The 27982-nt window shown below is 36.7% G+C and overlaps 1 protein-coding gene and 1 pseudogene across 1 annotated transcript; both read right to left on the bottom strand.

Annotated features, from left to right (window-relative positions):
* Positions 1–2045: 2045 nt before the first annotated feature.
* On the bottom strand, positions 2046–6205 carry LOC102021527 (annotated as a pseudogene).
* Positions 6206–26593: 20388 nt separating this feature from the next.
* Positions 26594–27538, bottom strand: LOC102021211 (olfactory receptor 6C3-like). The gene has a single exon (XM_005397501.1). It carries the CDS (start codon positions 27536–27538, stop codon positions 26594–26596), a length of 945 nt encoding a protein of 314 aa, XP_005397558.1.
* Between the last annotated feature and the right edge of the window lie 444 nt (positions 27539–27982).

The raw sequence follows: 27982 nt of genomic DNA, 5'->3' as shown, positions 1-27982 counted from the left end.
TTAATTATATTGGTTTTCATGCCTGTTAAGATTTGTCTTATATAATTTGGAGTTCTGATATTTGGTACATACATGTTTATGATTGTTATCTTCTCCTCTTGCAGTTTTCCCCTGACTAGTATGTAGTGACCTTCTTAATCTCTTTTGATGTTGCTTTGAAGTTTACATTGTCTGCAAACAGAATAGCTACACCTGCTTTTTTCTGGGTTCCTGTTGTATGGAGGATTGTTTTCAACCCTTTGACTTTTAGTTTATGGATTTCATTTTGTGTAAAATGTGTATCCTGTATTCAGCATATCATTGGATTTTGTTTTTTAATCCACTCTGCCAGTCTGTTTCTTTTGACTGGAGAATTGAGGCCAGTTACATTTGTGGTTATAACTGATATGTTTTGACTTATCATTGTCCTGTTATTTACTTGCGTTGGTTTCCTAGTTTTTCTACATGTTTACTTGATTGCTCTTCTTGATGTTTCCTTTCTACTGCTGTTTTTGAAATTGGGGTCAGATTTTTGTCTGTCTAGAATCTCTTTTAGTACTCTTTGTAATGCTGGCTTGGCACTCATGAAGTTCTTCAATTGTTCTTTGTCGTGAAAATATTTTGTTTCTCCATTGAATTTGAAGGATAGTTTGGCAGGGTACATCAGTCTTGGTTGGAAGTTGTTTTGTCTCAGGTCCTGTAATTCTTCATTCCAAGCTTTTCTCAGTTGAATGGTTTGTGCTGTGAAGTCTGCTGTGACTCTGACAGAATTCTGTCAGGTAATCTGTTTCTTTTCTGTAGCAGCTTTTAACATTCTGTTCTTTTGCTGCAGATCTGAGAACTTGACTGTTATATGTCTGTGTGTAATTTTATTTTGGTTGTGGTGGTTGGAGTTGTATATGCCTCATTAACTGTATGTCAGGTTCTGTTTCCATACTTGGGAAATTTTCTGGTATTATTTCTGCAAATATTCTTTTTATGTTAGTTTTGTTGCCTCCTGCTGTTTCATTGATTCCTGTTGGTCATGCATTATTCTTTTTTGGCTCATCTTGTAGCTGTTGAATTGATTTTTCCTCAATCCTTATTGATTTTACGAGATCCTTTCTTTCATGGTCACTAGCTGATGTGCTGTCTTCAAAGTCTGAAATTCTATCTTCAGTTTCATTCAAGCGGTATTGTCAGCTTTCAATGGCAACTTTGTTTTCCTGGAAGTGTCTTTGAATCTGGTTCATGCATTCTAAGTCCCTTCTATATTTTTCATTTAACACTTCTGTCTATTGCCTTTGTTCTTCTATTTTCTTATATGTCTCTTCTTCAGACTTTTTGAGCAGTTCTTTCATTATTATTGTCATTTCATTTTTTGCCTGAGAGATTATTTCTGATCTCATCTCTTCTATGGTCTTGTGGAGTTGGTTCTTTACTTACACTGCAATCATTTCAGCTATTTCAGGCATGTGTTTACCAAGTTCTCCTATGTCGATGTCTCCTGGACTTGTTCTGATTGGGCTGGTGTTCTGGGATTGTGTTTTAGTCCTTCGTTTTGTCATGTTTGCTACCAGATGCAGAAAGCTCAGTTTCCCTGTTCAATAGCTGCACAGCAAAGGCCACTAGTGTCCCTATTTTTCCTGTTGTTCAGGTTTGCCCCTGAGTGACCTCTGAGAAGCACTACTTAGTCTCGGATTTTCTGGCAGTTTTTGATTTGTATCTAGTTATCCCAGGTCTAAAACGTGGGCCTTGGTGTCAGCTGATGTCTGACCCTCTGATCCAGCATTCTCTCGCAGTTCAGGGCACGTGCATGGCCCAGACTCGGGTTTCACTGGTGTGACAATCCCAGTCCAGTGGACCTATGTCCCCAGGCAGTTCAGGGTACAGACAAAACCCAGACACGCACTGCAGGGTTGACAAGTTTGTGAACCACCTGATCCTGTGTCTCCAGTCAGTTCAGGACACATATAGGAACCAGATGCAGGCTAGACCAACAGCAGTCACAGACTGCCCTTACCTGTGACCCTCCAGGGGGTCCAAGCACAAGTAAAGCATGGACTCAAACCATGGGATCAGCAGCTCTAGGAACACTCTCTCACTTGGTGCAGGGCCTGCGCAGGGTGGGCCCACTTGTGAACCTGGGCGAGGGCAGTCTCCAGGGCTTCTGAGTGAGGAATTCCTGTCTGCTGCTGTTCTTGTACATTTTGAATGATAATTAACACTCTCTTACAGAAAATATTTATATCAAAATGTAGCTATTATAAACATTCTTAATCTTCCACCCTCCAAAGTCTACAAAAACACAACTATTATTTAAAAAGAATGAAACCATACAATTGCAATTGGTTTGTTCTTAGCTGGCTGGATTTCTCATTATCTTTCCCCTGTCATCATGGGACTTCAACTGGATTTCTGTGATTCCAACATCATTGGCCACCTCACCTGTGACTCATCTCTTCTCCTGATTTCCTGCACAGACACAACCTTCTGAGAGTTCTTGGGATTTTTCCTGTCAGTATTCACTCTCATAGGAACCTTAACATTGGGGAACTTTCATACAATGGAGACACAAATGAAACCAGCAGGAAGCATTTTAGGATATCACCAGTGTATCAAGATTTTCAGAACTAGTGGAGCAGGTAGGTTCTTTCCAAAATGCCTGGCATGAACTCAAGGCTCAACATTAGCAAAATAAGTGAAAACATGGGCTCAAGAGCAACCATTGGTGTAGTTCATTAAGGATTCCTCATGATGGAGACATTGGGTCCTGCCAGAAATAATGAATTAATCTTTGTATTAGCTTCTGGAATTTGAGCCCAAAGAACTTAAACATACATTATAATAGCAAATGATGAAATTCCCAATTGAGATATAACACATGCACCAAATAACATGAGCCAATGTTTAGGATGCAAAAATTACTGGAAAAATAAAGCCTAGAAACACATTAGAAGACATTGCCACACAGAAGTGTTTATTTTAGTGCACTGTGTTTAACACTGAGGAAAGTTATTTTTAGAGTTGCTGGATGATAACATTTACTTAAATTTTGCTTAGTGTTAAAACAGAAAGGTTGTTGATGATTACTGAAAGCTAAACTCTGATATTCTTGTTAAATGTCATCCTCATTCTGTGACACCAAATTGCTCATGCTCAGAAAATTTTCAGGGCATATAAATGGAAAAGTGTTGTGGTAATAAATGAAGTCATAAGAAGAAAAATAGAAAATGACATAAAACATTCACAGAAAGAGTGTTGACTATGCTAGTAGGTGGAGAAATAAAACAATGCTGATCCTGCATCACATATTAGGTTCTATTTAAAGATTAGAAGTGAATTTCTTTACCACTAAAATTTATCTGATGAACACTTTTTGATCAAGTTCTTAAAGGACTGTTTTACCTACTGTTTTCTTTTTTTTTTTAAAATAAAAGGAGGAAAGCATTAATAGACAGACAACCTTTTACAAAATAGCAAAAGAACATACACACAATACAGAGTTACAAACAAAGTGGTAGGAAATTAACAACCCTTGTTGTATTACATATTGATATCTTCAAAGTGGTTTCTCATGAAAGCCGTTGTTCTACTGTCTTCTATTTCTTTGCTGAGAGTTACCTGCTGATTTCTAAGGGAATATGTAGAAAGATTTAGCACTGGTGCAACAGAGATACTGAGCAAAACTATCCCCTTGGTCAAAGTCACTGTTTCTTTTGCTGAAGTTCGAATATGCAGCTCCCATAGGCAATGGAGACACAAACCATCGAGGATGAAGTGGAAAAGGCCTTTTTCTTTAGCTCAGCGGAGGGTATTCTCAGAACAGTCTTAATGATGGATGCATAGGAAAGTTCCCCAATGTTAAGGTTCCTATGAGAGTGAATACTGACAGGAAAAATCCCAAGAACTCTCAGAAGGTTGTGTCTTTGCAGGTAATCAGGAGTAGAGATGAGTCACAGGTGAGGTGGCCAATGATGTTGGAATCACAGAAATCCAGTTGAAGTCCCATGATGACAGGGAAAGATAATGAGAAATCCAGCCAGCTAAGAACAAACCAATTGCGAGCTGAATATGAATCCTACTGTTCATTACTGTTATGTAATAGAGTGGCTTGCAGACAGCTGTGTAGTGATCATAGGACATAGCAGTCAAAAGGAAACATTCTGTTGAACCAAGAAGTATGAAGAAAAACACCTGGGCCATGCAAGAATTATAGAAAATGGTTGTATTTCCCACAATGATGACCAAGAATCCAGGAATACAGACTGTGGTGAGTGAGATTTCTATGAAGGAGAAATTCCTATGTAATAAATAAATGTGTATTTTGAAGCATAAATTTATCAGAGTGATAGCATTACAAAAATTTTCACTAAGTAAAAGTCTCTGACTCAAAAATTTCATTTAGAAGAAAAGCAAAGAATTGCAGAAATGGGAGAGGGCACTAACAAAACAGCTTGCCACTAGTTATAGAGCAGAAATTCAGAACCAAAATCAACACTTTTGGGAAGGAAAGAAAAAAAAAAAAGAGGGGGAGAGAGAGAAAAAAAATAAGGAAAGAGAGGGAAGAGAGAGCAGGAAGTAAAGGTGGAAGAGGAGGAAGGGTGAAAAAAGGAGAGAGGTGTGAGAAGGAAAATGAGAAGAAGGGAAGACAGGCAAGGATGTGAAATTCTTGTCAGAATCAGGGCAACACTTGCAATGGAACAGGCAAATAGAAGTGAAAATGCATATTTTATTTTTAAGTGAACAGTGTTACTTCAAAAGAAGAAATGGGTTAAGTTATGAATGAAATTTAAGAAATGATAGTTTTGGAGAAGAGGTGGGCTGCATCATATATGACTGAAAATTGTTGAGACAGAATGTCATTAAAAATTAAAAATTGATAGTAAGGGTTAGACCAAATTACATAATCAAATGCTCAGTATTGACATGTTTTTTCTTCTGAAATTTGCATGAAAAGAATAAATGTCTGGACAAATCCACTAGTTAAATATTTTGCTAGACTTTCAGGAAATCTTGTGAAAAAATGGGTTGTAACTTTTTAAAAATTTTTTTTACCTTACTCACTTTGGAAAGTGTAGCTTTTTAAATATTCTCTCCAAAACAAGTGGACAAGTTTTATTTATTCCCCCCACCACTGCTTTCCCCCAGGATGGGCACAAGGGATTTTTGTAGAATTAAATGTAGTAGAATTAAAATGTCCCTGGACAGATATGATACTGGTGAGTTCTAATACTAAATATAATAATTTTAATATTTCAAAAATGATTTTTTTAAAAAATTAGACCTCAAAGAACTGTATAATGCAAGCAAAATTGAGGAACAAGTGAGATATTTAAAATTTAATATTGTCATTATTTTATTTTAACTGGAAAGAATGTCTACAAAAGCATTACTATCTTTTTCCTGTGGACACTGAAGTGAGCAGAAAATGGTAAGAGACAAGGACCACAGGTCATGAAAAGTGTGAATCAAATGTCTTGTCTAATGATGAACATATTGAGTACCTATGTTAGGCAAGATATACTGAGTAGATAAGCATATTATCAAGATAAAATAAAATTGAGAGTCAGTAATACAAATGTAAAACACCTGAAATTGGCACCTGAAAAAAATCTGCAGTGTTCTTTCTCTTACTTTATAATAAAAGCAATGCTTATGTACTACTATTACTATAAATGTAATCTTTCTACTGGACAAATTGGGGTTTGGGACATTGTTTTAAGGGTGAGTTGTTTGATTCAATTATTTTCTTTAAAGGATGCTGATGTGAACTTTTTTGTCCTTAGAATTGTGTTGGAATTTTGCTTGAAGTTTCTAGAACATGTGAATCCAAGACAATGAGGGATAAATCAAGTGAATTAGGTGGATTGTTTTGCTGTACAAGAATTTTTAATGAAGGACAGTATTTTTAAACCAAAACCAAGGTACTCTATTCTGTTTCTCTAATGTTTTATAAGTGTTTGTTTTTACATTTACCACCAGGCTTATAGGAAGCCATTTATATTTTAATATTTGACAGAAGAACTTTCAGGTAGTCACCACAATGTTCAATCCTTCATGTTTGAAATCCTTTCATAATCTCTTCTCTAAAGGCCTTGAAGCTGCCTCTAATATATACAACATGGCCAAGATGATGCGGGATCACTCTCATGATTATGTTACTGTGGAGGCTGAACAGGCAGAAAATAAGTGAATCTATGGTGACAAAACAGCTAGAGTCAACTTACCTTCTCTGAATGGGCATGCACTAAGCAAACATTCCATTCTTCACAGGCTAAGCTGTGTGTAAAAGAAAACAATAAGCATGCTTTTGGTGTGCAACACACGTCTCCCCAATGGTCTGTGACCCTTTTCTTAGAGTTGGTGCACACAGGAATTCTTACTATGAGCCTCAGAGCTTTCTACAAAAAACGAAGTAGTAGCCCTTGTCTGTTGAGGGTGAAGCTGTCTGTACCTCGCGTACCAAGGACAAGGCTACTGCTTCTCAGGAGTTTGGCAGGGACCCATGAGAAGTGTGCACCGCAACTTGACCTTGGCTTGAGATAATATAGACAGATTTCTCTTGTTCCTTGTGAAGCCACCAAAGCATGCTGTTATGCTGTAGATTAGATATTCTTCCTGTCCCAGATTCTACCCTCCCTTAAACTCTCCTCGTGGTGGACTGACAACTGGTGGTCAACTTGTTGAACTGAACTGAACTGAACCAGCATGGTGCTGGGTGTGGGAGGCCCACCTGAGGATTGTTGCCAACAATATAAAAACAAGAACTGGAGAGGAAAAAGTAAACCTGCTGGGGTGCTGTTAGGAAGCTGTTGGGTCTTCTGGGGCTGTTGTTTCTCCTGGAGGAGCTTGTCATGCTGGCTTTCCCGATGAATTTGGCTGTTCTCACTGTCAAAGGAGCTTGGGATCTTGTCACTGAGAATGGTTGTGGTACTTCTCAGGGGAGCTCTGGTCTTTTCCCCCTACATTTACTTCTTTAAAGTTTCAAGTTTAAATTTGGATTCACTGTTTGTTTCATGGTTAAAATTTAGGCCTTTCAACAAGTATGAGTTGACTTTTGTATACAGTTAAAGAAGTGGATCTGCTTTTACACATTTACATGTACATATGTAAATTCATCAGCACCGTTTTTGAAGAGTCTGTCTTTTCTTTGATGTATGTTACCTTAAGAATTGTGAATCCACCCAGCCTTAACTTTTTCTCAGAATTGCTTTAGTTATTTTAGCCTTCTCTACTTCCACATGAATTTTAAAATTGATATTTCTATATCTGTGAAGAGTTATTAGACTTTTGGGAAGTGCCTTGCATCTATATGATTATTTTAGGTAGTCTAGTCATTTGATCAGTATTGTTTCTCCCAATCCATGAACATGAAATATTTTTCCAAAATTATGCATGTCCTCTAAAATATCTTTCATCAATATTGTGTAGGTATATTCCAAAGTTCTATCACTGTCTTGGTTATATTTGCTTCTTAATTGCTTTCTTAGTTTCTTTTTCAACAAGTCCATCGTCTGGGTGTGGGAAAGCTACTTTTTCTTCTTTTCTTTTGCCAGGCAGGTGCTGTGCCGCTGAGCTAAATCCCCAGCCCCGCTTAATTGCTTTCTTAGTTTCTTTTTCAACAAGTCCATCATCTGGGTATGGGAAAGCTACTTTTTTTTTTTTTTCTGATGCCATGAATCGAACTCATGACCTCGCTCTTGCCAGGCAGGTGCTGTGCCTCTGAGCTAAATCCCCAGCCCTGCTACTTTTTCATATGTTGATTTTATATTGTTGTATTTTAGGGAAATTGTTATGTTCTAATAAGTTTTCATGCATTATTCACCTTTTCCAATGAAGGTAATCATTTAGTCCATAAACATAGGTAATGAAATTCCATCTTTTAAAATCTGGACGCCCTTTTATCTCTTACCTCATTGCTTTTACTACAAATTTCAATACTATATTAAATAAGAGTGGTGAAAATGTACACCATTTTTCTTGTTCCCATCTTAGAGGAAATGGTTTCTGTTCCTTCCCTTTCAATCTGATATTGGCTATGAATTTCCTTTACCCATTCAAAACACAACTCTGTTTCATAGACCTTTTATATTCTTTTTTACTTTTGATTGTATTTATTTATTCTCTGATATTTACTATTTTTTTTTCCTCTACCATGTTTTGGTATGGTTTATTGTTGCTTTTCTAAGCTTAAAGTTGTAGTATTAAATTATTTATTGGAACCTTTCTAGGGTTTTTAATGTATGCATTTATTGCTACCAGCTTATCTCACATGACCGCTTTTACTGTGTTCCACGGATCTTGGTATGCAGTGTAGTGATTTTCATTAATTTCCTTAGCAAAAATTTTTTGACTTTATCTAACTGAAGTCCTTTGAGATTCCTGGATCTGAATGTACATATCTCCTTGAAGATTTGGGAAGTTTTCTACCAATATATCATGAAATAAATTTTCTATTCTGTCACATACTGTTTTGGTTTCTGGAATTCCCACAATGTGTATATTTGGTCATTTGTGTGTCTCATAAGTCTTGTAGGCTTACATTTTATAAATTTTGGACCAATTGAACATGGAAGGCAGGGTGTGGCTCAAATTGGCTGGGAAAGGTGGCATGATGAAATTCCCAGATACTTGTGCAGAACCATTTCAAAAGCCATGCATGTGGACTTCTTATGAGAACTTGAGCAGGGTTTTGATAGGATGACATGGAGGGGACACTGGCATGGGAAGTATAAAAAGACAGTCATCTTGCCTTTGTATCTCTTCACAGCAACCCACCCTTACACTACAAAGTATATATTTTTTCTCTCTCTTTTTCCTACTTTTACGTAGCCCCAACTCTGTGCAGAGCTTGTTTTTTTTACCTACCTTTAATAGATATGAAATGTTGCCACTGTTTCTTCTTGTTTTATTCAATTCTTTGTTTGGGACAGAAAGAACCTAGATATCACTCTTAAAGGAAACTCCAGCACCCCAAAGCCGGGAAACACAACTGGCTTAGCCAGCCAGGAGAACAGGTAAGACCCTTTGGGCACCTTTTTTAAAAATTTGTTTCTCTCTCTAAAATCTATAGGCATGGAGTTTTATTCTTCTTTTTCTATCTCTCTCCCCTGGGCTAGAGAACCCTGAAGGCTTTTCTTACGACACTCGGAATAGCTTCCTGTGTGCCCCGCCCCTCGTGGGATGTGGCAAAGGAAGTACATAGCTTCTTTTTGGTTTTCCTAGCCCTTAAGAGGCCTACAGGCCTGCTTCAAGTTTAGCTCTCCTTTTCTTACTTCCCTTTCTCAGTTTTGATCACCCAACAGGTATGAATTAGTAAGGCATACCCAGAAAGCCCATTGTTAATTGTCCTCATTTTTCTGTTCTCCATGATGTTTGGCTACTCCTTTGAAAAATTAGCCTGATCTCCTGCTTAAATATCTATCTATCCCAGTTTACTTCTTTTAGTGCTCAGCTCATCTGTGCTTTTCCCTAGATGGCCTTTTCTTTCTCAAGGCATTATTTCTTTGCTATTATTTATTTATTGTTTCAATATTGGTGTACAGGAATGGTATAATCATTTTCAGTATTTTATATTTATTTATTTTGTCAATACATTTTGGAGTATATAGTGTTTACATTCATCTTAGGGAGTAGGTACATGTACTTAACATCTTTTAAAAAGTTCTTATTAAGTTTATTGGTACAATCTAGATATACATGGTGGTTATATTTCTCATAGGGAATTTGTAACTGTAAATGATATATACTGATTTCTCTTTTTTTTACTCAATTTCCTGCCCTCTATTAACCCATACTTCCTCTCCTTATTTACAAAACTTTGTTTCCATTTTATTCTCTTATCTTTCTTTTCTCTTCCTTCCTTTCCCTCTCCCCCACTGCTATTTCCCCTTTCTTTTAAACAATTTCTTCCTATTTCACAATTACTTTTATACACTTTGGTCCTTATTTACACTTTGAGTATCTAACACCAGAGAAATAATGTGATATTTACGCATGTGTATCTGATTTCACTTAAGAGTATGGTCTCAAAGTGCAACCATTTACTTAACGCTTCTCCACTGCTGATGAGAGGGTAGACTGGTGCAATCATTGTGGAAATCAGTGTGGAGATTTCTCAGAAAACTAGGATAAGATGTGCCATTTGACCCAGCTATTTCCCTTTTGGATAATTTCCTGGGACAATTAAAAACATGGTACCATAGTGACATATGTGCACCCATGTTTTCTGCACAATTTATAATAACTAAATCTTAGAAACAACCCAAATACCTATCAACTGGGGAATAGCTAAAAAAGATGTGTTTACTTTTTATTCAATAGAGTACTACTGAGCCATAAAGAAGGATAAACTTAGACTATTGAGGGCATTACATCATCCTAAGTTCCATTTTGGTGCATCAAATGAAGCAGCCATGTGGGTCCCACCAACCTTGTTTACCATGTTTCAACAGACCTAGGTTCACTGGGAAATCTCACCTTTGTAAACAGCAGTTAAGCCTCTGAGTGTAGAGACCATAGGGACTTTCCCCTCTTTTCATTTGAATTAGGCTGGATCCCTTCCTTTTTCCTTCTAACAAGATACAGGTGCCTGACAACTTGAGCAGAACAAAAGAATAGCCTGTAGAGTTAACTCAAGTGATTGTGAGTATGCAAGAGCAGAGCCATCCTTGTTCTTAGAACTTCAAGTTTCTTTTTAAAAGAGTTTTCCATCTCTGCTGCTTTGAACACAGTGTCAAAGTTTTTACTCTCAGGGTAAAAGGAAGAGATACTCTTTATTGTACAGCTCCATCAAGTAGAGACATCAAATGGCCCAGAAATGCTGAAGATCTCTTGGGAGTTTTAAAGTGTTGAGTAGAGCCATCAAGTCGCTCAATAAGTTTCTTTCTAAGGAGGGGATGAGGCACAGTATGGGGAACCCTAAGACTAAAAGAAAGTCTCTCTTCAAAGGATGCCAGCACAACCCCAGCTTTGGGCAGATTTTTGTTTAGTAAATACTTGATTCTCACAAAGGACACTTTGTGGGCTCAAATCAAGTCTCCTTCTTCTGCATAGAATGATGTCTGAAGGACCTGAATCCTACTTCTCTCTCTCTCTAGGCCCCAAAATGATTCATGGGAAACTTCATGAACCATATCCCCCAGATTCCAACAAATTTGCTGCTATGCTATATCCTTGATACCTGGAAAATGATTGGCCAATCTGTTTTTAAAAATGAACTAACCTATTACTGTAATGTGCTTTGGGTTCAGTCTGAGCTAGGAATGGTGAGAGGTGGGTAGGAGATGGCAGTTTAAATTATGAGACTATTTTTCAATTAAATCATACCAGCTTAAATCATAGAAGTGAAATCCCTTATGTTCAGGTTCTTATGACCATTTATCTCAGGAAATCCCCAGAAACTATAGTATTTAGAGTGGCCCTCAAGGAAGAGATGGGACTGTTGATGATCCTGTCCTTGGATCCCCACCTATCTCTCAGAGGGGTATGGGCCTTTCCCATCTGTTTAATAAAGACAACCACATCATGAGGTCTCCGTGACCTTCCTATAATCCTCACACCAGTAAATCAGTCCATCCCCTTCAGGTGATTCAGGAATTCCTACAGAGCCTCATGCCACAGAAGAATGCAATATTCCTCAGGCCCTTCACTAGGCTTCTCAGACAGCCTTAAGTTCCACTGGGTGCACACAGACAGCTTTAAACCCCACTGGACATACTCACAGTGCTGCTTCCTACTCCTTTAAATCAACTCATTCTGCCTCTGAGAGAAGTCCGAGCAGCAGAGGGGAGCACTCTAGTTCAGGCACACATTTCAGCTGCAGAGATCCAGCAATGCAAAGGCTGGGTAGGCTGACTTTCCCAGGATGCTAATTTTGCAGATGGGCTTCAAATTTTGACCTTTGCTTTTGACTTGGCATGGTGAGATGTCCATAATCTTGAGTACTTGCTGTACCCCAGGTGAAAGACAAAGACCCCTACAAGAGGCTAAGAAATACTCAAATCAGCAGTATACTTTCAGAGAGAAGAAAACCACCCCGAAGAAGCTCTTCTCCCTTCCACAGTATGAAACGGGTACTATAATACTAGTCGGGCATCAAAAGGTGTATTTCAAAATTTGTTAATTATCATAAGGTGAGCAGGGTCATAGAGAGCAAAAGGGAAAAATCATAGCCAATTGCTAGAAGTTTTTCATAAATATACAAACACAAGTTTTTCTCTGAGAGAGAGGGAGGCAGTGATGGGCCATCATTGCATTTGTCAGTCAGCCCCAGATATTTGATATAAATTACAAAACCATCAGATGGGTCCTCAGACACCTGTGGCCCAATTATGTGACACAGCCTTTTTTGTAATCAACGGTGAGAATGCAGAGGAGGGTCAAAAGAAAAGGGCTAGAATCACAGTTGTCACAATTGGCAATCCTTTAAACTCACCAAATTTAATAAGGGAAAACCCAATGACAATTAAAGTACAAGAAGGAGGGGCACTGGGCACACAACTGCACCAAGCTGCTGCCTGGGCATTGCCCCACATGTGACACAGCCAATGTTCCTGACTGATGGCATTGGAGGGTTGATGTCCCAGCAGTCAGAGAGAGGGTAGGTTAGCGAAAACCCTCATTTCACACACTGAAGAGGCCCAAGGGAACCTAAAATACCCCTGTCCACAGGCACCATTTCCAGTGAGGAACCATGGATAATCTTGGATGTCATGGGGCACCAATTTAATTAATTTATTCCATTTTGACTTTCTCTGGAAAACCCTCCTATGGATCTTCAGCCATAGTTCAAGGGACCCCTGGACAGACTTTTATTCTTGCACCATGTCAAATTAAGGCTAAATGTGAAACCATGAGTTGGCAGTTGTTCTACGGTGTCCTACTTCCTTGCTAGGAAGATGTTTGCTAGCAAACCTGAAGGTAATTCTCAAATGCTATCAAAAGCCAAAACAGATTTTACCTGTTGGGACTGTGCCAAGTATCTCTGACCCAATTAGCCAATGTTGGGATCCTGCTGCATGTGTAGTGGAATGGCGGGTAGGGCCAATTCCTATCAAAGAAAATGCCTGGAAGGCCTCCAGTCTCTGGAATTTCTCAAATATGGCCTTTGGCTGCCTTGTCACTGCCCTTGAAATGTTCCCATTCTCCCTGTAGCAAAGCCCTTAGGAGAACATCAAACCATGAGGCTTGTACTCCATTAAGGAAGCTGTAATCCCGTGCCCCCTCTGGTGACATATCCATTCACAGCTCACTCCCAAATTCCAACAAATTTGTTCTTCCCTCCACTCAGATTCTCAGTTTCTGTTTGCTTTTCAATTGGAAAATCCTATTTCAAAAGAGAAACAGAACTATAGTTGGACAGTTCTTCTCATAGGGTTTTTTGCTCAGGCACTATGAAAGACTTAAGAAATCTAGAGCTATACACAAAATCATCCCTTGGGATGCAAATGATACTTTACAGCCCAATTTAGGAGTGATAAAACCATATTATAATATAAGCCCTCACCTTTCTAGCTAAGAAAAGATTTGAACTTTCCATGGAAAAGGCTCAGATAACCCTCTGTTAAGTTGCTCAGTCCTGTCCCTCTGATGCCTACAGACCCAGAAACCACTCTTATGAACAAATGGTCTCTGTAACATATGCATACAGACAGGGCGTCAGTGACCTGCCCCCCGAAGACACTGAGGAGGCCCAAGCAGGATGCTGAAAGGCAGGCTATGCAGTTGTCTGTTCCCAGCAGGTTAATGAAGCCTAATCCCATTCTCCAGGGAACTCTGTCAAAAGGCAGCACTAGTAGCAATTACTTGGGTATTGATATTAGGAAAGGCAAGATGCTACTCCAACTGGGCCTTTCTGCTGTTACATGCCCATGCAGCAATCTGGGCAGAAACCACTTGATAACTAAAAAGCTATCATCTATAAGGCACAAGCAGGAAATTCTACAACTCTTACAGTCAGTCCATCTTTCTACAATCATGTAAGGTACACCAAAGGCATATGCTTAAAGTCTCATTTGAAAATTGAAAAGCTCATAATAAGGCAAGAAAGACAGCCTTACACTCTTAGAACTCTTATTCCCAGTTCCCAAGGAACAGTTAAAACCCATCTATACTCTGCAGGATGATAACTGTGCTTAGGCTAAGGTGGAATTAAAAAGAAACTCTGGCGGTATTTAGAAAACCAACTGGTTTCTAAAGGAACACCATGGAAGATTACAAAAACCTTTCATGATTCTTTCCATATGAGAAATGATGCTATGTTGACAATTATCACTTGAATTTTCACAGGACTAGAATTAGCACCAACCACTAACTGTATTTGCAAATTTGCCACTGTGTGCCTATAATAACCCAGGCAAGTCCAAACCACTCCCTTTGTTAGAACACATACTGAGGAGAGGTACATATCCTGGCAGAGACAATCATTAGACTTTACCCGCATGCTACCAAGTGGGGGATTTAAATAGATATTGGTCCTAGATGGCACCTTTATAGGTTGGATTGAGTCTTCCACATCTGTTCAGAAAAGGCCACAGAAGTAGCCAAGGCCCTCCTCAAAATATCATCCCTGGTTTGGACTATGCTGGTCCTTTAAGAGTGACAATGGACTTTCTCTTCCCTTTCTAATAACGAAGGGAGTGGCAAAAGCTTTAGGAATAAAGCACGATCTCCCTTTGACATGAGACCTCAATCTTCTGGAATGGTTGAGAGACCCAACCAGACCCTAAAATGAGCTCTAACAAAACTTTGCCAAGAGACATCTGAGTCCCGGCCCTATGTATGCCTGATAGGCCTGATGAAGGTTTGAAAGGTTCCCACAATTGGGATAAATATGGGTTCATCTGAGAAGGTGTATTGGCGGCCATTTCTATCTTGTGATATGGTAGTAGATCCAGGGATTGTGAAACCCTTACATTGTCTTGTTAATCTAGATCAAGTATCACAAATTATCCAAATGAATGGAAACAGAGTTCTCCAATCGCTTGTCCCAATGAGACCACCTAGCGACCACCCTGGAGACCAAGTATCCATAAAAACTCGGAGAGAAGGGACTCCTGCAGACCAGTTAAAACCAAAATGAAAGGTTTGCTTTTCAGAGATCTTTGCCATACCCATTACAGTAAAAGTGGCAGAGATAGATAACTGGATTCATCCTTCTATGTTAAAGCCAGTCCCATGTGCACTGCCTAGAGAAAAAACACACACAGAAGGAAAAAACTACTCCTGTGATGCTCTTGAAGACCTGAGATTTCTCTTCAAGAAATAAGACTCCAGTGTGGCTCTGAATACAGGTTTTTCATTTAACCCAGCCAGTGAGCCAAAAACCTCCAAGGTAGATGAAGAGCACTTAATCCACAGTAGATAGAGTCTATAGCCACTTGCAGCAGGAAGTAGATGTAGAACAACAGAGACCTCCACCCTCTCAGCACATTATAAAGACTTATGAAGATATGTGTCTCTCTAGGGGAAATGAGGCAGGAAGATAAGATGTAGCTAACCTGGCTGGGAAAGGAGGTGTGATGAAATCCCCTGGATACATGTGCAGAACATTTCCCAAAGCTTTGCAGATAGACTTTACACCAGAACTCAAGGTTTTTGGTAGGATAACATGGATGTGATGCCTTCATGGGAAATACAAGAAAGAAGCAGCTGCTATGAAATGTTGCTATCGCGGTTCTTAGCGTTAGTCCACCCTATGCTGCAGGGTATATTATTAAATTTGTTTCCATTTTTCCTACTTTTGCATGACTCATACTTGCTCTGCAGAGTCTACTTTTCCCCCCACCTTTATTAAATGTAAAACTTTACCAATGTTTGTCCTTGTCTCATTCAATTCTTTGGGACAGAAAAAACCTAAAAACCACATCGGGGCAGAAGTGCAAGCACCCTAAAAACGTCATGACAAGATTTTAAAAGATGTTTTCTCTCCAAATGTAAGCTAAAGGGTAATGGAGACAAACCGTCACATTTGATTTTATAATAAGGAGAACTAGTGAGCAAATATCAACACCAAAGTGCCATGGAGACCCCGGAAGTTTGGGGAAGCCAAGAATGTGGTTCATTTGAGGAATCTACATGGAGAGAGAAGAGCCAGCATAAGAAAGAAGCTACAACAACTTGAAGTGCTATAGCGGCAGAGCCACTCAAGCCCTATGGAAGTCACATCTTGCTACAGATTGCCTTGGATGTATCACATAGAATTGCAAGATTTAGTGTTCATCCTGCTAGTTTTGGACTTGCTTCAGTCCCATTCCTTTGTATTCACCTGTTTGTAACTCTTGTAATGGAAATATCTATCTTGTGTCATTGAATGTAGGAGTATTACATTGTCACGAAGACAGATAAACTTGAAGCTTTTGTAGGTAAATGGATGCAGCTTAAGGACATAATGTTAAGTGCAAAAAGTCAGATGAACAAGAGTAAATGTTGCATGGTTTCTCTTACATGAGAAAATATATATACCCAAATTATGGATTCTGTTGTTCCACAAATATTTAAATATGTATGCAAATTTATTTCACTTATACTGGCAAACAGAAAACAGCAAATGTCATAAAGATCATTCATCATGATCAAATCAGGCATGTAGGGATATTTCAACCTATGCAAATCTATAAAAGTAATAATATATAACATTAATAGAATGAAAGAAATCACATGATCATCTCAATAGATTCAGTAAAGGCATTTGAATAATCATACACCTATTCTTGATAAAAACACTGAAGAAAATACGAATAGAAGATCTTTATCTCAAACTGATAAAAGTCACCTATGACTAACCAATGGTGAACATTATATTAAATGGAGAAAAGCTTAAATCTTTCCCTCTAAAATCCAGAAACATTAAGCAATTATGCCATCACTACTTTTGTTTAATATAGGTCTTGATACACTAACTAGAGCAATAAGACAAGAGAAAGAAATAAGAGGGCTACACATAGGGAAGGAAGAATATAAATTATCATTTTTGCTGATCACATGATCCTCTATACAGAAGACTCCAAACACTCCATCAAAAGACTCCTAGAACTAATATCCAAACTTAGCCGTATATAGGATGCAAAGTCAACGATCAAAAAATCAATGGTGTTCCCCTACACTAGTAGCAAACTCACTGGAAGGAAATTAGGGAAATAATACCCTTGCAAGTGCAAGACCCAAAGTGAAATACTTAGGAAATAACCTAGTCAAGAAAATGAGAGACCTCTACAGTAAAACTATAATACTTTGAAAACAGTGATTGAAGAAATCAGAAAATGTAAAGATATTCCCCGTTCCTGAGTAGACAGAACAAATCTAGCCAAAATATCCATACTTCCAAAACTGTTCTATACATGTAGAGCAATCATAATAAAAATACCAATGAAATTCCTTGTAGAACTTAAGAAAGTGATCCTAAAATTTACATGGAACCAGAAGCGAACTAGAATAGCAATAGTAATTCTAGGCAACAAAGGCAAAGCAGGGGCATCACAATCCTGGACATTAAGTTATACTACAAAGCTACAGAGATAGAAACAGATCAGTATTGACACCCTCCAAGAAAAACCCAGCCAGAGAACAAACAATAAAACAACAACAAGAAAAACCTACCAGACTTGTGGATCAATGAAACAGAATAGAAGATACAGAAACAGCTTCAGGCACTCTCAGCTATATTATTTTTGACCAGGAGGTCAAATAACTTTGATGGAAGATATTTCAAATGGTGCTGTAAAAATTGACTACTGATATGCAAAAGGTTTAACTTAGATCCATTATGTTTAACAATGCACAAAGGTAAAATCAATATGGCTTAAAAAATCTAAACTTTAGAATAGAAACAATGTGCTGGAAGACAAAAGAGGTAAAACTCTTGAAGACATAGGTGTAGCCAAGGACTTTCTGAACAAAACCACACTTGCACAAGAAAAAATGTGAAGAATCAACAATTGGGCTCATATCAAATTAAAAAGCTTTTTACAGAAAAGGAAACTACTAATGAAGTGAAGACAGAACCCACAGAAAGCAAAAAAATCCTTTTGCCAATTCCTCCTCAGACAAAGGACTAGTTCCTACGATATATAACCAACTCAAAAAATTAGACCCCTCAAATTTAAAGACCCAATTAAAAATTTGCATCCAAAATGAATAGACACTTCTCAGATAAAGAAATACAAACTGCCAATAAATATATTTAAAATGTTCACTATCACTTGGAATTTGAGAAATGCAAATTAGAACAACACTGAGATTCTCTCTCACCACAGAAAGAATTGCTATCATCAAGAAATAAATCAATAATAAATGCAGGTGAGGTAGTGGGGAGAGAGGAATCCTGCATTACTGGTGGCACTGTAAACTGACACAAGCACTATCGAAATCATTATGGAGATTCCTCAAAAAAATACAAGTAGAAATTCTATTTGACTCAGCTATTCTCTTTCTAGAAATCTTCCATACAGCATTAAAGACATCATAGCACATTGATGCATACATACCCATATTTATAGCAGCACAGTTCATAATAGCTGAACCTTAGGAACAGACTATATGTCCATTAACAGATAGTGGATAAAATTGTGCTGTTGATACATGATGGAGTACTACTCTGCCATAAAGTAGGATAAATTTGAGTCATTTGTACCAGAATGAATGCACCTTGAGACCATAATGTCATGTGATGTAATGGAGGTGTACAAATTTAAATATCACATGATTTCTCTCATATAAGTCTCTTTCTCTGTCTCTCTGTCTCTCTCTCCATATATATGTACGTACGGAAAAAAGAAAAAAGGTATTGTAGTCCTATGCAAGAAAATGTATCTAAAATATTAGTACAATTGTTGTACTAGTGTTGATTTAGTACAATTGTTTTATATGTTCTTTGACCTATTAGTCTGATTTTCAATCTATACATATCTTAGTTAAATTTCTAAGCCTTATAAGACAAATAAATGAATGTGATGCTAGAAAAATAAAAAGGAAGTGGAGGGAGGGGAAAAAGTGGGATAAAATGTGTTGTGTATGTACAACACTTCACTACGCTGAATACCATCGTTATGTACAGAAAATATGTCCTAATAAAAGTGAAAGAAACAAAATCAACAAGAAAGATTTTGTGGAAATATACAGCCATTAGCTGAGTGAGGACACTTAGGGGAAATAAGGAACGCAAAGGTGATTTGGGCGATGTCTGGGAAGATTACTCACTCTGTAGTACTCAGCTCTTGAGGGACTGGGAGAGAGACCTCAACCTTAGAGATGAAAAGTTGTAGCGACCCTTGTGTCCACAGTCTAGCAGACACGCAGCTTTTCAAGACTGAGAATAATGTTTTGCTTTTGTTGCACTCTTTTTCTCCAAGCCTGTTGTTTCAAGCCTAGCAAGCGGGGGTGTTTTTTCACATTTCCTACCAATCTTAACTTCGTCTGTTCCAGTTTCCCTAGACAGGGCCTAAGGCAATCCTCAAGTGGAGGTGGGGAAACCTGAGTGATTCCACCCACATATAAGTTGTAGGTTCTCTGGCTTGCATCATAGAGCAAAAATTTTCAAGATGCATCTGTAAGGGACATAAAAAGATTTATCAGGCAGAATTTTAAAAGGGCTCTCAAAGGAATAAAAGTGCAGTCTTCTGGAGAGAAGCAGTGTAGTCTGGAGCTGAGAATATTTGTACTTTTGGCAATGGTAACGTGAAATATATGTGTCTTTAGAAAGTTTGCTTGGTTAACAGAAAAATGTAATGACCCACTCACAAGTAGAAAGATAATTGCCCATTCTGCAGGTGAAAGGATGACCCATTTAGTAATGCACTGCCCAGTTTATTTCACCATATTCCAGCTCCTAGTATAGTTAAAACATTTAAAAGAAGCATTTCTATAGTTAATTCTTGTTTAGTGTGCTGTTGAATTACATTTGACATCAGCCACGGTTCTTTATTTTATGCTGTGTAAAATATAGCCTTGGATTTATCTTTGTTTTATGAGATATATTTGCCCATATCAGGTACTTTACAAGATATATTTATATTCTTGGTCTAGAATATCCTTTGTTGAATAACTTTAAAAGAAAGGACATGTAAAAGAAACCATATTTTCTTGACATGTAATTTTTTGCTGGTATATATATTTTAATTCAAAGTGAATCAACAGTAATACACCATAAATTCTTATTTTGACAGTCATCAAAATAGTCACCTGGAAAACTTGCTTTTTGTGGCAAAGTGCAGAAGGCTTTGTCACGTTTAAATCACTGAGAACTAGAGAGAAATACTATCACAAACTGTAATAGACATTACATCCATAAAAATTTTCACAGTCCTTATTGTAATATTGCACAGTGCAATTGCTACATGGCAAACTAGTGTAGCATAGAAGAAAAAGCAAAACAAATAAATCAAAGAAAGAAAGCCACAAGTCTAAATTTGTTAAACAGTTAGCAGTTCAAATTGAGTAATCAAATCTATATCATTGGGTTCATGAAAATAAATCTTCCTACACCTTGCAGTGTTTGATATAACTTTTACTCAACACAAACCAAGTTAAAAATTAGCAGTAGAGATTTAAAAAATGAAAAAGTAACATTTAATTAAACATCCCGACTGAAAGAGAGAACTAAGATCAGGATATTTAATTAAAAGAAAATTATTTGTAAATTAAAATAGTATGCAAACAAGCAACTTGGAAATTAGGAACTGTTTTATTTAAGAAAGCATTAAAACCAAAGGAAACTGATAAAATGGTTGTAAAGAGGGTACAAATTCAGATTTCTTCTTCCATATGCTAAATTTAGACCTCAACAGGATTATGAAATTTTTAATTTTAATTAATTTTTAACAACCATAGTTAAAAGCCCACGATTCCAAGTAATTAAGAACAGAGTACTAAGTGCAATCTGCCCTTTAAAAACATTATTATTAGGGTATGAAAACGTTGACCGTTACTACTTACTGTCAATTTCACCGGACTGCTTCAATCTTGGAACTTAAATAGAGAAAATACACCGTTTTCAGTGAGGAAACATGGCCCTGAACAGAAAACTGCGCTAGTTGTGTACCTGTTGTGTTATAATCAATCTTTTACCCTCCGTGTTTCTGCAGCATCCGTTGCCAGCATTGATTCTTTTCCAAGAAGTGAGCAGATACCAGTAATCTGCTGGACCGTATAAATAAAATTAGAAAACTGTGGAGGGCAGCAAATTTACTTAACTAGTGACTCCATATTCATGTGTCATCTGAACGTGCCCCATCCCATTTGACATATAAATTTATACAGAACTTTATGAAATAATAAAGTGGTATCTCAGTTCACAAGATTAATTTGTTCTATGATTTTGAAAAAGATGGGCATGCATGTCTTTATGCACAAAAGGTGGCCACAGTTGTGTTTGTCAACTGAGGTAGTTTGCCAACAAAAACAAAATTTTCCCAAGCGTTTTTGTTGGCAAATCAAATTGTTCACAAACAAAAGCATTCGTGAACTGAGGCACCGCTGTAATTTTTATTTACTTTCCTACAATTTCTTTTTAATTCATCCTTTTAAATTCCTTTATTTGCTTAAAAGCATGAGTTTTTCGTAACACTTTGAGGCAGAACATTATAGCATGTCTAATTGGCTAAGTAAGTGGGCATGACCCGTCAATCATGTAGATCCAGGACACATGTCCCAGAATACAGTTCCCAAGCCCTGCACCTCACTCTAATCAGAAAGTGCTAGTTTCAACTCTTGTGGACTGAAATTAAGCAGACTTTTGACAGGATAGCCTAGATCTGATATCAACCTGAAGAATGAGGAATACAAAAGACCTTGCCACTAATCTTGAGGCCACTGTGAACTCTCAAAGTCCTGCTCTTATTCTACAGTGTGTACTTCTTTTCCTAACTTTATTAAATGTAAAACCTTACTACCATTTTTTCATGTCTTTGTGCAGGACACCAAGTACCTGAGAAAGGTCTAAAGAACCCCAGAATTTGATAACACCTTGCAATAAAAAATATTTTCTCATCAAATAGGCAGGATTTGATTTCAAGCATGAAATTCCTGCAATAACTTACTGATATTAGAGACATATTTGGAAATATATTATGTTACTATATTTTCAGATTGAGAATGAATGAAAGAATATAAGCACAAACTGTTCTTTTCAATGAACTAATAGAAATTAGTACTATAATTTTCTTAGCTATCTTGTGAATATATGTATTTTTTCTTCCCCCATTGCATTTGTTTGGTCAGTTTTGCATGCCTATATCTCGTAATATGAGCAACCCCTTTGATGATAACAATAGGCAATATAATAGCCATTGTTAATTTCCTATTATCTTGTTTTGAAATTTTGTATCATTGCTTTTATTGTTTTTTTCTATTTAAAATAAAAAAGAAAATGAATGAAAGGATTGTATTGTAAACTTGTTTTAACTTTGTTGAATGTTTATCTTCTGAAGTTTTCCACAAATTGTAACATTTTAAACAATAATTATATGACTCATTATTTTTTGCCATTGATAGGAGTTGTGAAGGAATACAGCAATAGCTGTGATGGTTGGTATCTGGGCATTGAGCAGGCATGACAGCACAGGCTTTTACAAGATACAGACACAGTAAGGAGAGGATCAAAAGTTTGAAGCCAGCCAGGGCAATCAAGTGAGACCTGTCACAAAATAAAAAAATAAAAAATGCAGGCTGAGGATGTAGCTTAGTGCAAAGGCCCTGAGTTCAATCCCCAGTTCTACAAGAAGAAAAAAATACATTGGAAAGGTTAATGAGACCATCCCAAGATCCAAACACTTCAAAATGCAGTCTTTGAAGAGACAGAGGAGTACTGAAACTCTATCAGTAGGCGATCCAGTCTGAAGAGGTGCAGGGGAGAGAGGAGTGTGTTATACTAAGCTTTTATATAAAAGTACTTATAAAAGCTCAAGAGACTGTGTTCATGTTCTGGCATAAAATAAGCTGTATAAAACTTATAAGCACTTATAGCTCTTGAGAGGAGTTAAACTTTAATATTTAAGAAGTACATGATTCCAAAAAGCCTTAAACTACCTCAAGGATGGAATTGTGTGAAGGATAAATAACCTTTTCAAGCAATTAACTTATCATTTCATCTAATTTCTGAATGCAGGACCGTGTTGTCTCTAGAAGAACTTGGGTTAGGTTATGAAGTCCTCACTTCTTCCTGCTCATTTCAGCAGAGTTACTTCATTTTTGACTTCCAAAGAGTGAGACAGATTCTTTAAGCAACCCCAAAATAGCCACAGATATTTAATATTTGCTCAATAAGATTATATACACAATTTTCAGGGCTTTCATTCTGAAACATCCCCAGGCAGCTGTTGTCATATCCCCACCATCAGATAAATATTATCAGTGACCTTCCAAATAAACTAGATGAGATATGGGCTGTTCAATGTGAAGAAAGAAAGGTACATTAAAGGACCTATTAAGTTTATAGGATAAAAAAGTATTACTTTGCAAGACTGATAAGGGCATTTGCTTCCATTTTTATTTCTGGGTGTGTTATGTGCATGTGTTTGTATCTTGCTGTGAATGTTTCAAGTATTTCAATAATCTTGATACTATGATTTTTCAAGTTTTGCTACATTTACTCAGTTCTTTCATTAAGCTTCAGAAGAAGTTATTAGAAAAAATTTCACAGAGTGTTTCTGCAAATATGTACTTTATTGATCATGTGACATTTTTCTTCCTACCTTATGAGTATACAGAGCTTTTTGACTTTAGAATAATACATTAGAAAAAAGGTAAATGAGTGCAATGTGGACAATATCAGTCCAAGCTTCATAATTACACTCAAGTACACTTCTCGTACTTTTGGCAAGCCTTCCAGACCAGGGGTCCCGACACAAAGGTTCCTTCTGTCAGCCTGCATAAAACAAGGACTCCTCAGGAGAATGCACTTTATTGAATACGTGCTTTATTGAAATATCTTCTCACTATGTTTTACCATTATTTTAGGTGACACTCATTAGAAAGAAAAGAATATTTTGTATTTATTAATGTGATTGGCACATCCTCAGCATTCAGCCTATGTGTATAAACAAAGCAAGGGGAACTAGAGGACATCAAAACATATTTAATAAAAATTTTATATAGAACAATACATACCTGTAAGGGTTTCTGGTAACTGCCTAGTCATAAACTCATACTCTCAGTTTATTAGTTAGTCATATATAATTTAAATGAGAAAGGAAATGAATAACATAATCATCATTGCAAAACTCTATTAATTTTTAATTTGTGACATTGTAAGTTCATTTCACTATCACAGAAAGTATTTAAACTTTGGCATTGGAGAGACATAGATTTAAAATACAAACTGATCTTGTAGTAGACTTGTGACTTCAGATGACTTAATTTGTTTAGCTTCAGTTTGTTTATAACACCTTTGAAATTTCAAGAGTGTTCATAAGAATTAAATAAAATTAGATGAGTCAGTGTACTCCCCACATGATGCGGCACTTGGGCTCTAACAACAGCTATATCAAATTATTTTTTTTTTTTAGTTCAAAGTATTTCTCAACCTCAAGAGCGTATTCATAAATTGTGTTTTAATTAAAGGTACTATGTATTCTAGTATATTTTTGTATATTACCTCATTTCACTCTTAAAGCACATTTAAAAGTTTTATCCTACTTTCAAAAAAATCACTGAAGTTTTCAAGTACTAGGTAACTTTTATTCATTTATATAGCTAGAAAATATCAAACATAATCTTGGGCTACCTAAAACTAAAGTTTCTTCTAAATACAGTACTACATATTCTGTATTTGATTGAAAACAGAGACACAGATATAATACTTTCCTGTTTTTACCCAACAGAAAATAAAGTGACAGTGAAAGAGAAGACATAGCCATTTCATGGTTTAATATGCCCAAAAGCTGAAGTGGTACGTGTTGCATCAGTGGTGAAATTTAGCAGTTTTCCACTGCCTTCTGCATGTCTTACTCTGTTTTTTTTTTTTTTTTTTTTTTTCTGTTCTTTCTTTTTTTTTTTGGCACTGGGAATCAGTTAGCCTTGTACTGTCAATGACTGTGTTGCTTCACCCATTTCATCCAGAGTTGACACATTGTTGTAATGCAGAATGAGGAAGGAGCAAAGCAGGAAGCAGAAATAACACCACAATGTGTTCGAAATTTGATTGGTGTCATCGATACATAGGTTTATATATAATCTGAGCTACTGAGGATTTTACCGATTTTGTCCTAAACATGACCAAGGGGTTCATTCAGTGAACCAGAGATGTCCAGAGATGAATGCGTACGAAGCACAAATGGAAATAAAGTACAATACATGTTAGTATGGAACTGGGAAGGGAAGATTGAGTGACAGCTGCAATAAGACAAAAAAAATACTAACAAACAATACTGCATGTGAAGCTTTCAGTCTCACTTGGCATTGTTTTTGGGAAAGAGATGGCAACCAATTCCAGAAACTTAAACTCCTAGGTGGATTTAAACCCAGTACTCAATGATAGTTTTGAAACTTAGAATATTTTAAATTATCCTAAATACATCTATTATCTCTATTATTTAATCTTCCTTCCACTAAGAAGTTTTATTATTGTACTACTGTTTAAATTTTACAGTTTTTTAATGTTCATTCTGTGGAAGATTAGTTCAACAGCAATGGTAATTGAGAATTTTTTTTTTGTTTTGATTAACGCTATCATTTATATGCCAGGTACAATATCAGAGTTCATCTTTTCCCTGTCAAGAGGCATGTGAGTAAAAAAATGTTTTTCACATTCTTAGTAAAACCTACCAAAATGTAAATGGAGCAAGACTGTTTTTTGCTTGTATTTCAAATCAGGGTACCATATTGGTTAGTACTATTCTATGACCTTAGTGAATTGCTACAGTTTTTCTGATCAGAAATTTCTTCATTCATGAAAAACAGATAACCTTACTTATTTAGGCCTATGACTACGAATATACCTGATCTAAAATTGGCAGAAGACAAAAGCACTCCCTAGAAGAACTATTATTATTTAGGAAAATTTTATCCAATTTCTAGGTTGTATGAAGTATTGGTGACTACCCTTAATGTTAATCTTCCTAAATATTTTCAAAAGTAAGTATAGACGTATAAGTAGAATATATGAAAATAGGTAAAAATGTGCTTCCAGCATAGCCAGGAAATAGAGAATATTGTAAATTTCCAATTATTTTAAGTAGAAAGAAAAATACATAAATTCATCAGATGACAGGAAGAGCTGGACAGAAACACTTCCATGCAGACAATATGCAAGAAATACATGTTACAGGTATTTAGTATATTTATATTTCACATCACTCTTAAGAGGAAATTGTAAAAGAAAATAGAAAATTTGAGTCAGTTTATTAAAATGGTGTTTACTCCTGTAATTCACTACAATAAAATATTTTTCAATATTAATAATAGTAGAGTGATTTATGTTCTACTCATCATCTATTCATAGTGGAAAAAGGATGGTTACATGGATCCTATAGATATTTTTAAAGGAAGACACATCATATTCACTTGCAAATTAGAAGGAAACTGAAGCCAGAGAGCTCAGAAAAGCAGAGTTATGAGATGGATATCAGGGGGCACAATTCAATTCCTTTATTCCACTACTGATCTTCACCATCACACTCATTCCTACTAATAATAACTGTCATTTATTTTTATATGACACTGCTTTATGAAGAAAGTTCTTGAAGGCTTGTTGTACTTGCTGGTTTCTCAAAGTGTAAATAAATGGGTTCAACATGGGAGCAATCGAGGTATTGAGAACAGCTACCCCTTTGGTTAATGACGCTCTTTCATTTGCGGAGGGCTTGACATACATGAATATGCAGCTTCCGTAAGAGATGGAGATGACAATCATGTGAGAGGAACAGGTGGAGAAAGCCTTTTTCCTCTGAGTGGCAGAAGGGATTCTCAAAATGGTGCTCAGGATGCATATGTAGGAAAGAATCACCAACGCCAATGTGAAGAGCAGAGTGACAAAGGCAAAGTAAAAGCCAATTGTCTCTAAAAACCATGTGTCTGAGCATGAGAGCTGTAAGATGGGGAAGTAGTCACAAGAGAAGTGGTCAATGACATTGGAAGCACAGAAATCCAACTTGAGGATAAGCATGAGTAGTGGGAAAATGGTCAGAAACCCAGACAGATAAGAAATGAAGACCAGAAGGTGACAGATTTTCTTGTTCATGATGGTGGTGTAGTGCAGAGGCTTGCAGATGGCCACATAGCGATCATAGGACATAGAAGTGAGAAGAAAAAATTCAGACACACCCAGGGAGATGAAGAAAAATAATTGAGCTAAACAGTTGTTATAGGAAATGGTCTTGACTTTAGTAATTATTGAACACAAAAATCTTGGGATAGAGGCACTGGTGAATGTGATTTCCAAGAAGGAGAAATTGCGGAGGAAGAAGTACATGGGAGTCTTTAACTGCGAATCTGACAAGGTGAGAATGATGATGGTCAGGTTTCCAGTGATACTTAATATGTAAGCTATGAATAAAAAAGTGAAAATTACAGCCTGAGTCTCTGGATTGTCTGATATACCCAAGAGAACAAACTCTGTAATCAGTGTGTGGTTTCTCAGACTCATTTTTTTCTTTCTAAAGATACCTATTGCTGTAAAACAAAACAAAATGAAAAAGTTGAACATGAAGGAATTGAAAATATCATATTGTATGAATTCCTGTGAGAAATTTTGTGATATATTCATTCTGATTAAAGCACAAAATATATGTACCTAAATTGAAGGGGAATGTTTTATTCACTGATCTATGTCTCAATCCCCGTCACTAGTAATTAAACATCAAACTTATATACAGTCAGATTTTCTATACATGACACATAACTTTGGATTAGAGATCTCTACAACAATGTTTATTAACTATATCTGCAACTTGAATATTGAGCTGTATTCTAAGATTGTATTCTTTCAGGAGTAAAATACTATATCTAATTTTTAGTTTTAATTCTGATGCCAATCACAAACTTACAAATTTTTTTTTGTGGAAATCGATGACCTAATCACAAATACTAA

Source organism: Chinchilla lanigera, unplaced genomic scaffold, assembly GCF_000276665.1.
Source record: "Chinchilla lanigera isolate Chin_1 unplaced genomic scaffold, ChiLan1.0 scaffold00057, whole genome shotgun sequence".
Lineage (NCBI taxonomy): Eukaryota > Metazoa > Chordata > Mammalia > Rodentia > Chinchillidae > Chinchilla > Chinchilla lanigera.
Note: the sequence above shows the minus strand (reverse complement) of the source record. Positions and strands in the feature narration are given on the sequence as shown.

What these genes read in the sequence shown, in the direction of transcription:
- LOC102021211 (XM_005397501.1), bottom strand. Translation starts at nt 27,538, where the DNA reads ATGAGTCTGAGAAACCACACACTGATTACAGAGTTTGTTCTCTTGGGT.